Source organism: Mastacembelus armatus, chromosome 3, assembly GCF_900324485.2.
Source record: "Mastacembelus armatus chromosome 3, fMasArm1.2, whole genome shotgun sequence".
Classification (NCBI taxonomy): Eukaryota; Metazoa; Chordata; class Actinopteri; order Synbranchiformes; family Mastacembelidae; genus Mastacembelus; species Mastacembelus armatus.
In genome coordinates, this window is record NC_046635.1 from 2,474,438 (window position 1) to 2,486,911 (window position 12,474).

Below are 12,474 nucleotides of genomic sequence, written 5' to 3' on the forward strand. Positions count from 1 at the left end.
AACTCTGCAGTTTGATTTGAGGTGACAGATACAGGAAGTGGAGATACATGATGACACCCAGCCAAGTCGAGAGGGAGAGAGACAAAGAAGAAAAGGCGGAGAAACGTTCATTTTACGGTTTAACCCTAATGACCTGTCGAACACAATTAGTCCAAATTTGTTAGAAACTCTTAGTACAAGTAATATCATATCAGTTATTGCAGATCTGGATGGTCCTGACTGTGCTGAAAAAGGGTATAATGTTAGCCCATATGTTACCTCTTATATTAACCAAGATTGAAGTTTATAGTAGGGACTTAGAGAATCATGATTACTAACAATGTTAATATAAGCAATGTAATAAAATATTCCTGATGGGTTTGTTAAAATATTTCTCCGAAAAGAGAAATATGCCCGACATGGGTGAAAAGGATGATCAGCTTCTGTTGTTGTTATTAAGGGGGGAAGGTCAAAGTTCTTTGTTTTTCTAAGATGCTTTGAATGGACATAAATGCCTTTTTATTCTGAAATAATTTTGGACTTTAGTGGTGGCTACTACAATATTTCTTGCTTGTTGCATAATCGAGATGAGGAAACTCTGACATCAGTAATTCTCAAATATAACTTAATTAGACAGGCAGAAAGACTAGAGAGGGATAGAAAGACTAGAGGAGGATAGAAAGACTAGAGGAGGATAGAGAGACTAGAGGAGGATAGAAAGACTAGAGGAGGATAGAGAGACTAGAGGAGGATAGAGAGACTAGAGGAGGATAGAAAGACTAGAGGAGGATAGAGAGACTAGAGGAGGATAGAAAGACTAGAGGAGGATAGAGAGACTAGAGGAGGATAGAGAGACTAGAGGAGGATAGAAAGACTAGAGGAGGATAGGACCTGGTGCTGTAATATTTAATAAACTATGACAACAATAAGTTAAAATACAGGTGTTTTATGTAAATTTGAAACTAACTTTATGTAGCGAATTGACAATTAGACTTGTTTTTTTATCCATCTAAGTCACCTATGACAGTTTTTCAACACAATGTAAATCACAGTAGAGTTGTTTCAGCCCTTTTCATTTTTATACTTTATTGTATAGATTTATTTATTGTAGATTCTTTAAATGCATAAAATCGCGATTTTTGTCCTTCTACCTGCAATAAATAAGGCAAAGGGAAAACATGTCTTAGATAGTTTTTCAAATTTATTCAAAATCAAAAACTGAAATCTCTTATTTAGCAAAGTAGTAAGACAATGAAGTCAGTACCTGCCACTCATGTATTGTATTGACTGTGTGCTCCAGGTTCTTGTTGTGCTGAATGGTGAACTGCTGCTTCAGTCTCAGTTCACGAGCGTCACCTGGACCATTCCGCTTCGTGGTAATAACCAGGTGATGAGCTGTACTTTTGTACCAAAGAGTTCAAATTTTATCTCATCAAATCTGAGATTTTTTCCTCGAGCTCTCAGAAATCTTTAAATGCAGTTCTGTAAACTCGAAACGGGCTGTCACATGGCTTTTACTGTCACAGGTATTCAGGCTGCATGTGCTCCTGGGAACACTGAAAAACTTTAGAAATAATTTCATGTAGTTTGTATTGTGGGATATACACAAGTGTGCAAATTTCAAAAATATGTCCAATCCTTTAAATTTGCCACAAGTAGACACTAATCAAGTGCTAGTCACAAAACAAGGACCGTTAAAGCAATCAGGATGTGCCTGACCACAATTTGAAGTGCAGCAGCAAGTGGTCTGGCACTTTTGTAAATCAGAGATTTCACCCTTTAATTTTTAATAGATCTGTCAAAACATGTTTCCATTTGTCTGTATGGGTTACGGTACGTCCACAACAGGACGTGTGAAAAATGTGAAGGGATTTGTAGCCGCTGAATTCACACAGGAAGCCATCTCTAACTACATGTTGAAATATGGTCATTAAAATGTTCTAGGCAATTGGAATTTAAAGCCCTACACTTTTCCACCTAATTTAGTCCAGCTTTAACTTCAAATGGACATCTTTAACCTGCAAACCACTAGTGCTTGTTGAGATATATACTGAGATGTCCTTATTTACACAGTAGGAGCTCTTACTGAACTAATAGGCTGAGGGCTTTGAAGATCCAGATATATAAATATACTGTTGCATTTCACAAGTCATCAAAAAAGCTCTGAATCACAGTGGCCCTCAACTCCACAGTGAAAGTGAAGTAACAATCAGCCACAAAGTTACTCCTGCCATCAAGGCGATACTTCAGTCTGTGCTTTGCATCAACTAGAAGTGAAAAATCATACTTCCTCATTTGCAGTGTGTGGGACGTCTGTCTGGGTAACTCAGCCACCTGCTGGCAACTCTTACATTTATGCATAAGTCTTAGACTTTCTTCTACAATTGAGATTAAATTTATGTCACTCTCCACATTGTTTTGCACTTAATGCTTTTCACTCCGTGTGGCTTCATGGGTACTGGTGCTGAACTCAAATCATAGAAACTTGTTTGAGAGAGGTAAAGATAGGCTGCATGTGCTCAGAGGCCTGGTGTCATGCTGTCACTTAGCAGCGTTGCTTTATTCCTCACAGGCTGCCATTGATATTGATTTCTTGCCCTCAGCCTCCAGACAAGTGACCAGTTTTCTGCGGTATTCAGCTGTGACACTATAAGTGGATGGTCTGTTTTTTACAGAAATACATCCAAGTGCTTCGAGAATGGCGTAGGCTGTGGCTGCAGATTCTTTGAGATGTTCAGAAAATTACATTTTACTTTTTTTTTAAACTTTGCTGGAGCTAGAGGCTGTCTTAACAAACCCTGTGACTGCCCAGGACCTTCAATTTCAAACTGTCTTGAAACCATAAAACAGTGTCAAGATGTCAGAGAAAAGTTTCAGCCTCATCATAAAAACAAACAAACAAACAAAACAGTTCTTAGAAAGCCTCAGATGAAGTCTGTTAAGACTATTCTCATGCAAAGTGTTACCCAAGGTGGAATCATATGCTTTTTTGATTTTATCACTTGACTGATGAGGAAATATAGTGAAATCTTAATTCAGTATTACTTTTTAATAATGATAAAAATGATATATAATAATCAGTGTTTTATTCTCACTAGTGTGGCACAATCAGGCTAGGGTAATGTTCCTGTGAGTTACGGTTTCCCTGAAAAGACAGGTCCTTCAATAAAATCACCTTTGAGTTTTTACACATTCTTCCTCTTTTAACTGATCAATTATTAAAAGTGTTTATTAATAGCATGCTTGTAAGTTAAGAGATTTGCAGTCAAAACCAGAGCTATGAGGCCAAACCGTCACTGAGGTTGCACAGGCAAGTGTGAAGCATTTGTTTATTGACCACACTGATCAATTGTGGGGTTACGCTGTTTCAACACATGAGGTATTAAGGTACAGGTCTGGTGTGCAAAGAGCTTTAAGAGGTTATAATTAATATTTCCATAACACCAGAAATTAATGTGAAAACAAAGTGACAATGTAAAAAAGGTCACTCACTATAAAGTACCACAAAACCCTATTAGTTTTATGGTACTTTATAGTGAGGGTCAGCTCTTTGTTCTTTTCTCTCTCCTCTATCCACTCACCCCAACCGGTCGAGGCCCAAACTGAGCCCGGTTCTGCTGGAGGTTATTTCTTCCATTAAAGGGAGTTTTTCCTCTCCACTGTCACCAAGTGCTGCTCATAAGGGATTTGTTGGGTTTTTAGTTTTTGTAAAGTGCCTTGAGATGATTTGTGTTGTGATTTGGTGCTATACAAATAAAATTGAATTGAATTGAATTGAATTGAATTTGTTTAGCAGCTCATATAAGCAGGTGTTTTCAGCAAAAAACTCTTAAAAACTCATTCACACTAATAGTTATTGCAGGTTTAAGACCATATTTATACCCAACGTTGTATTTTTTTCTAATATGAGCAAAATGGTATTGTTATCCCTCACTTTGTCAAAGATAGTGATGAAAACAACATTTAATCTATTACTATGTGTATTACTCGTAATACACATAAATGCACATTTTATCGTCCTTACAGAATTTGTCATTACATATTGTTTACTTAAACAGTCTACTTACAAATCAAGAACAAATAATACCTGATGGTGATATTGGGCAGGAAACTGATGACTGTATATTATTCTCTTGCTGATTCTAACTGACAGCATAAAATGGTTGGTGTTGACTTTTTGATTCTTTTTTTTTCTTTCAATTATTTTTGTATAATTCATAGACAAGCACCTTAGTGCTAAATGAGATACAGTAGAATTTACATAAGGAGTGCAGCTACAGGAAATGCTGTCACATCTTGTTGCAGTGCTGTGTTAGAAAAAAGCTAAAAAAAAAAAAAAAAGATTCAGCCAGTTTAGGTACATTAAATCAGTTCACTTGATGATTCCCTTATAAGCAGGTACATTAGACTTATGCAGTAGTTTATAAGTCTTGTACCTTCTTGCTGTACAAAATGGTCCTATAATGGCCAAATAATAGTAAGGCCATTGCAATGTCTAACCTATTCCACACAACCAATCCCTACTTGTTCTAAATTGGTCCAAATACTCAGTTGACAGTATTTGGGGAAAGCATAGTGCACAGGCCTCCTTAAAATGACTGCACACTCATATTGGATGATTCAGTACACAAACTCCATCCATGCCAGTGTTAGCTGCCAGTACAGGAAGACTGATGAACTGAATATTCAGCATTGGCCCTGGAGACTACAGTTTGTGTTCTGTCTTCAACCAACAAATTAACATTTAAGATTTAACTATGTGAGTACTGCCGCCCCATTGATGTGGGAGGGAAGGTAATGGTGTCTACAATTTTAGAAACAACCCAGGCGACCATCAACACGCAACAGTTTGTCCCTAACCCTCCGCTGTTACACACAGGAGCGTCTCATAAAATAGCACCCCGATGATGGCACGCATACCGGATCTCTGTCGTCATGGTTACAACAATAAACACCCGGTTAAGCTCACGAGTACATGCTGTGTGCATACGATTATATGCCACAACAGTGGAACAGTGACAAGAAAGTAATCTTTTCACTTATGCATGATCTCCCCTTTGACCTTAAGAGTCCTTAAGAAGCTGCCAAGACGAGTTAGACACAAGCTGCCAAATCCACAGTGAACATTTGCTTTGCTAATGTGCGTCATTTATATTAGATGCATGTGACATCTACACAACTGCCCCACCGCAATTTGCTTGTTATGTGAATGTTTTGGTTTTTTTTGCTTGAAAACAAGCCAGTTGGACTGTATCAACAGGGATTGATTATGATGAAATCTGCTCATTATTATGAGACAGACCCCAGAATGCGATTATTATTATTATTATTATTATTAATAAATGCAATATATGCATTGTTAAGTAACATAAAAAGAAAACTAAGGTGCAGAGATTAAACAGATAACTGAAGATACTAGTCATGAAAACAGTCAAAAAAATGAGTGAATAAAAATAGAGAAGACAGGGTCCCCTGAGCCTTATTTATTATTTTATTTATTATCATGTTTTAGTATTTAAAGTTTACTGTTTTAAAACAGAGCTGACTTTCAACAACAACCCAAGATTCAGCTTCTTATTTGAAGATGCATTCAGACCTTAATCTGGATACCTGATTAACACAGATCATGCCAAAACCTAGAATGTTAAAAAGTTTTTATTTTCTAAATTATTTCAGATTTTCAGAATCAGTTTCTTCCATTGTTTTTTTTTTATATTCAGGTAGCTTCTTATGTATTTGATGGTACAATGACTTTTAAATAAATTTAATCACATCCAGAACAAAAAAAAAAAGTAGTGCTTTCAATAATAACTTTGATAACAATAATGACATAATAATGAAATAATAACTTTCAGTGCTTTGGTGCATAATCAACTATGATACTTAAACTCCAAATTATGTTGTGGGAATCAATCAGGATTGAACGTAGGAAAAGTTCATTTAAAACTAGAATAAACCTCCTGTGACAACATATGACTCAGAAAATGTTTATTGCACTGTATATTAAAGAAGCATTTTGTTATCTATGCCTTATTTCGACTTGTATGAATAATGAAGTTGTAGTTTCACAGATGTGGCAGTCAAACTATTAGAGCAGTGATGCAACAGAAGCATCTTTTCTTTTTGTCTTGTCATTATGACAAAGCTTATTGACCTTTTAAGCTGAAATATGTTGTGACAGTCAATTGCCTATACCCCCACTGAGTGGTATCAGGCGATGTGCCCGCTACGGCTAGTTTGACTCTACTTGTTGAAAATAAAAATGCCAACAGGAAATGCAGTGCACCTTTGATGGTTTACTTACACATTATAGATCTGGATGGAATGAGCTGTGAGGGAGGGGGTTGAGCCTTCATGTTTAACAGTGGAAAAATTAATTTGAGACAAAAATATGCATCATGACTGAGGTAATGACTGTGCATTACAACATTCAGACTCTATGGCATCAACATGGGAAAAAAACAAACTGTTTCCAGAAGACTTGGTTTCTGACACCTCACACTAAGGCTAAAAGGATCCAACACTGATGTTTGTGGAATAGTGTGAAAATTGACCTGCACTCACAATAAATACCAACACACACACGTGCTGTCAACATATCAGCACTTTAAAATAACTTTTCTTGAGTATTCAGGTTCAGTCAATGCTACATTTTTTTTTTTTTTTTCTAACTTAATGGTTTTATGTAATTATTCATCTTTATGCAAAAGTCAGTATTGTTTATGTCAGTAAATACATAACCAAAACAAAGCAGTTCTCCATTCCTTTCTGTGATTCATAGTCAAAGTGGGAATCCATAATGTATTTGTGTGCAGTTGTATTGTCCTAAATGGAAAATATAGGCAAATTCCCATGTTAATATGTTCCAATATTTTCAGGTTCACAGAATGACAGAGCTGCGGGAATAACATATTACGACATGTGCAGCTCAGTGTGTCACATTTTGCATAATGCACTGTGACACGTAAGCTCCACAGGATCTCATTTCCACTCAGAGCATGTCCTGGGGCTAAACTACGTCACATTTTTTGACAGCTGCCAGTTGTACATGTCTTCGAACGGTGGTCCCTCTATTGGGGCGAGAGGAGGTGCAACTGTGTGGAATTGATACTAGGTCAGTCTTTCCTTACTGAATCACAAACAACTGCCATCTCAGCCCATTACCTCTGCTCAGTGTGCATGTACTGAATGTGTTGGTTTATATACTGTATACTGTACAGATGTGTGTGGCCATGAGAAATGAATTGCCAAGAAAAGACTGAAGCCAGAACATAGTGATTGAAAAACTGCCAACATATTTGAACTAAATACAGTTTTTTGGTGCCTGCTAAAGTAGTACTGTAAACCTGAACCTGACCTCAACCTCGTGCTTGTAAAGTTCTTGTTTTTCAACCAATAGTTATATAACTCAGAAGCACATGCACTTACCTAACAAAGTACTTTGGCCTTTAGTCCGACTGTGTTTCAGTCCACTAATAATGCTCTCACGGCATATTTGATTTAGTAATAATTTATTGGCACATGGCAGTTTTGAAATAAACATCTGTACCATTGAATAGTTGCTGAGAGTTTTCATTTTAGCCTGACTGGATTTAAAAAAAATAATAATAATAATAAACTGATCATTTTAACTACTGTATACACATATGCAGCTGTGTTGTGAATGGCTGTCATAAAGCATAAAATTGTACTTATGTGTCAGTATGTGTCATGACACATTGAGAGTTGTGGAGGTGGCCACATCATTTATAAGTGTATGTCAAGGCCCAGCTGGTGCATTCACCCCCCCCTCCTCCTCCGCGGCTTTATCCAAACTGTCCCTGTGGTTCACAGCCAACTTGTCACCTAATAACATTGAGCTGTCTCCAACATCAAGCAGCAAATCTATCATCACAGCACAGCAACATAATAGCCTAATGTGTTATCTCCACCTAAATTGATTTAATGCCTCATCTACCAGCCATAATTGTATATAGCAATATAGAACTTTCAAAAATGCCTGCTGCTAGGGATGTTACACAGGGACAAAACAAACTTGCCTCACTTGCACTGCAGCCAAAAACAGCACTGAATAGGGCTGATTCTGGAGGGCAGACAAACAAACAGACAGACAGACAGACCTCCCCACACTGTTTGAAATGCTCAATAAATAAAAAAAAAAAAAAAACTCAGTTAAAACAAATGTCTATTCCCCAATCCACATTAGGTTTGGATAAACAGGGAAACAGTAGAACAGCTAGTTGCTATTGTAGTTTAAATTAAACCTTAATAATCCCCAAAGATAGTTATGTTGTTCATTCATACCAAAACCTTTAGATGTCTGAAGTTTTGACAGTTTATATAGTAATAGCCAAATGATTATTTTTATTATTACAATTATTTTTACTCAATTTGAAATGAAAAAAAAGCCCCTCTCTGCTCTCTCTGTCAGAGTGTACATAAGAGACATTTGGTTTGTGTGTTTCAAAGCTGGATATAAAACCATCACAACTGTTTTGTGATGTTGACTGTCATAGTGTAGCACATAGTGATGAACTGTTTATTGGCAAAGCCACTCATAATCTCCTATGTGGATCTTCCAAGGGCTGCCTCCCACCTAGCAAACGCTGTGATGAGGTTTTCTGGTCCATTCATTGTACAGCTAAGATATTATTGCCTTTGACAAGCCCAGCATCACTGCAGTCTTGTCGATGCTCAGCACCACCCTCCTGGCATCCAACATCATGCTGTTTCAAAGTCTGTTACTGTAGCTCACACTCTAAGCCCATACACTGTAATCCTTTCATGTGCAAAACAAGTATGAAATCAGAGTTTACATTGTGCACATGTGTTTATATGGTGTAGGTACCGCATCAGAGCAAAGGCTCACTTTCTGTGCAGGGTCACCATGTGTGTTGTTTTGTTGGCACCGAGTTCAGTTTTCTTGAATTAAAGCTGCTGTATTAATATTCATTGCTTTCACTTGAGTTCTGCAGGAAGGGTTTGAAGAATAGACCCTCAGCTACAGGTACACTGTAATTAGTTCATTGATGAAAACTCATTAAGAATTTTAAATGGGATGTTGAGTCAATGAAAATGGTGAGTAAATCTCCACTGGTTGCATCTAATTACGTTTCTTTTTCCTTTTCTTTTTTTTTTTTTGGATAAAACATAGTTAGTACTTCATCAGTGACAGTAATTTCCTGTTAATATTGAAGATTGTGGAATCACCTCTAAGTTTCATCAGCCATCAGAATAACTGTAAGCCCCATATTCCCTCAGTACATTTTAAGACTTTGTGATCCCTTTACTTAATATTTTCTCAGTCCGTCACTAAGCACACGTTTTAAAGGAGTGGTGAGCAATCCTCTTTGCACAACTTATCAAACAGCATGTGATAGCAAAGATGTAACAACTGACACATGTAATATGTGTATGACAAATAGCCTAAACAGCTGATTAAGCGTGTGCTGCAGGCTTGAGACTTACTGCTGTAGAAACAGATAAAAGCTCTTATTGTTACATGGAGCTGTGATGTATGAATTTCACAGTTGTATGTTTCCTTTCTTTTCCTGGTGTCCCCAGTGTGAACCCTCACAAACCATCCATATGGATCTTTTTTGTTACATGCACTATATGTTGTGTGCTTCTTTATGTTACGGTACCTTAAAGTAACTTGTTTTACCCATCATGTGCCATTTAAGTAATTTTTGAGACAGTAAGTGTAGTTTTAAACGACATTAGAGACTGCCTGCCTGAAATGACCTTGTCGTAATTGCAGATGCTGTAGACTGTACGATTTTAGTTCTTTTAGACCTTAGCAAAGCATTCGTCATGCTTGGTCGTGCTGCTTTATTGGGTCATCTAAAGATCTGAATGGGTACTTTGGGTTAAGTACTAAGTTGGTTTTACTAACAGATCATTATCAATTAAAAAGAGGCATTTTTCCTTCCAAGTGCTGTTATCACCTTCAGTCTATATGCTCCTTCTTAAGTGCCATTTGCTAACTTCCTTTTAAGGTTATAGTAGTTCATTTTACTAAAAATCAATAAATAAAGGAACATCTACACCAGACCTGTACCCCAAAACTGCTTATGTTTGACTGTAACAGTTGCTTAGTACAAACACTGTATTCCTGTCTAAATAAAAAAGCACTCCCATACCTCCAGATTGTTTATGAACTGCAGCGAGGAGCTTAACTGGCACCAATGCTATAGCATCTCTCCATTGGCTGCCAGTCACACGATTCTAAGGCTTTACTGATCACCTTTCAAGCTCAGTGGGAGTCTGGGGCCTGAGCTACATTTCTACCCTTTTAGACACCTATGAGCCTGAGTACACTCTCAGATCCTCACCAGGGCACTCCTGACTGCTCCTCAGTCTAGTCTGAAATTGAGAAGCCTCCGAGCACTTGCCGTCCGAGCTCGTGTACAGCTAAATGTTCGTAAAAGAGGTCTTTTATGAAGCAGCAAAAAATGTTAAGAGAGCATGGAGTGCAGATCACAGGGCAAACATCAAACACGTCACTTCTTATTTTCTTTTCTCTTTTTCAGAACAAGAGCTTGAAAAATAAACTACTCTCTGGAAACAAACTTTGCGATGCCTATGCTGAAGAGGTAAGATTTTTTTTTTTTTTTTTCCATTCAGTACATTATTTTCATATCATGCACATAATGAATTCTCAGCCCCAGCTATTTCAATGCTTATTGCTCATGCAGTAAGTGCAGTTCATAAGATCCCGCAGAAAAAAGCTCTTCTGGCTGTGTTTGGCGAGTTACTTGAAAATAATGCTGTTACATTACGTACTGAAAAAGTACAAAATGACATTACTTTCCTAATTACCCATCAGTCAAAGTAATGACTTATATGATTTGTTACTTTACTTCAGCTCCATCACATGCCTTGAAACAGCTCCAAATATTCAACACCCCCTTATCTTGTGATTAACTTTACAACTAGAAAAACAGACTCCGTGGTTTAACAATCCCTTACATGGCTAATTGCTGAGAAAAAGTAATTACATTACATGTGTTACTTCCCAACACTGCTCAGGAGAACTCAATGCTAACAAAATACTGGTTATAACATCTACAATATCTATATCTACTATAGCATCTAGAACACAATTTGTAGTGTATTTTTTTTTATTAATCTGAGGATTTAAAAATGGACTTATCCTCTAAAATCCTTAATGTGAGATAATCATTAATACTTAGATCATTAATTGTAACTGTAAGGAAACTCTTGTTTCTTGTACACGGTGAAAAATTCAGAGGAAGACCCACTAAAGTTTGGGAATAGTTCGCTCCTGTCTCACGTTTGTCACACACGCAAACTTACTTGGTTTTGATTCTCGGGTGAATCTCAGAACAGCCTGTCTCTAAGAGCAAGCAAGTGCTTTGATGGTTATACAGTGCAATCAGGTTGTAGTGAGAGCCGCTTTGAGGACATTTCATCTGTGTCATTTCTGCTGTCACCTACTTTTCCTCTTATTCTGCTTCAGCTCTGCTGCCAGTTGTTATGGTCAGCAGCGTCGACCAAGTTCACATCCTTAGTGAAGCCTTGAGCTCAGCTTTGAACTGCTCCCTTTGCCTTCCTGCTGACCAAAGCTTTTGCTGTAATTTAGCCATGCAGGCTCATACAAGGCAGTGGATCCTGGGGCTGTCCTGATGACATGCCCCGTGCCGGTGCAGTTGGTGCTGTGTAATCGTGGTTCAGGCTCAGTAGTTATGCAGCTGGTGATTCCAAGCACTTTCTGTATCCAGGCTACAGTAAGTGGAATAACTTTAGATTTTCATAGAGCGGTGTGGTGATGCAACCTTGGTGTGGAGATGGAGATTTTTCTTTGCTTTTCCCAAGGTTTTGAATGACACAACAATTTAGTAGTTTGAGTTGTGGAGGCTGCCGTGCTTTAGAAGAGAAACTGTGATATTTGTCACAGCACTTAAATCAGAATCATAAAACAGGCCTTAAAATAGGACTTACAAATGAATACAGGGCAGACAAATATCACATTAAAATTAATAATAATATTAAGCTAAAATTTGCTGAATCGAAATAATAATTAAATACAAAAATAAACGGGCACCAGCTGTGATGGACAGTTAGCACATTTATATAATGCAACTGCATAAAGGCGAGGCTCTACCTAGGATTTAAAAGTAGCAACAGATGTTGACAGACAGTATCTGACACTAAGAGGTAAAATGTTCTACACTATGGAAAAGCTGTTCCCCTTGTAGATTCTGCCTGCGAGGATGCAACATAGAGGAGCTGATTAATAAAGGATCTGAGGGGTCTGCATGCTATTTGATATTTAACCTGTGCTCTTTAATGACTTAATTTCTCTGCCCTTTCATTCTTGGCACACTGCTTACAGCTCTATCTATAACTCATTATGGAGAGCTTCACTTTCGCCCAAATGTAAGGTTGTCCTTTCTTTTTCTGGCTTTGCCGTCAGTATTTTCTGCACAATTTGAGCAGCAAATTTTAAACCCAGTTTTAGACTAAGCACTC

The 12,474-nt window shown here is 37.5% G+C and overlaps 1 protein-coding gene across 1 annotated transcript in view; it reads left to right on the forward strand.

The window, feature by feature from the left end:
- Positions 1-12,474, forward strand: part of luzp2 (leucine zipper protein 2) — a 124,465-nt gene that overhangs the window by 85,648 nt on the left and 26,343 nt on the right. Inside the window, exon 6 of the mRNA XM_026320252.1 lies at positions 10,512-10,574. Within this exon, the coding sequence (XP_026176037.1) occupies positions 10,512-10,574 (63 nt within the window). The remainder of the gene's footprint in view (positions 1-10,511; positions 10,575-12,474) is intronic.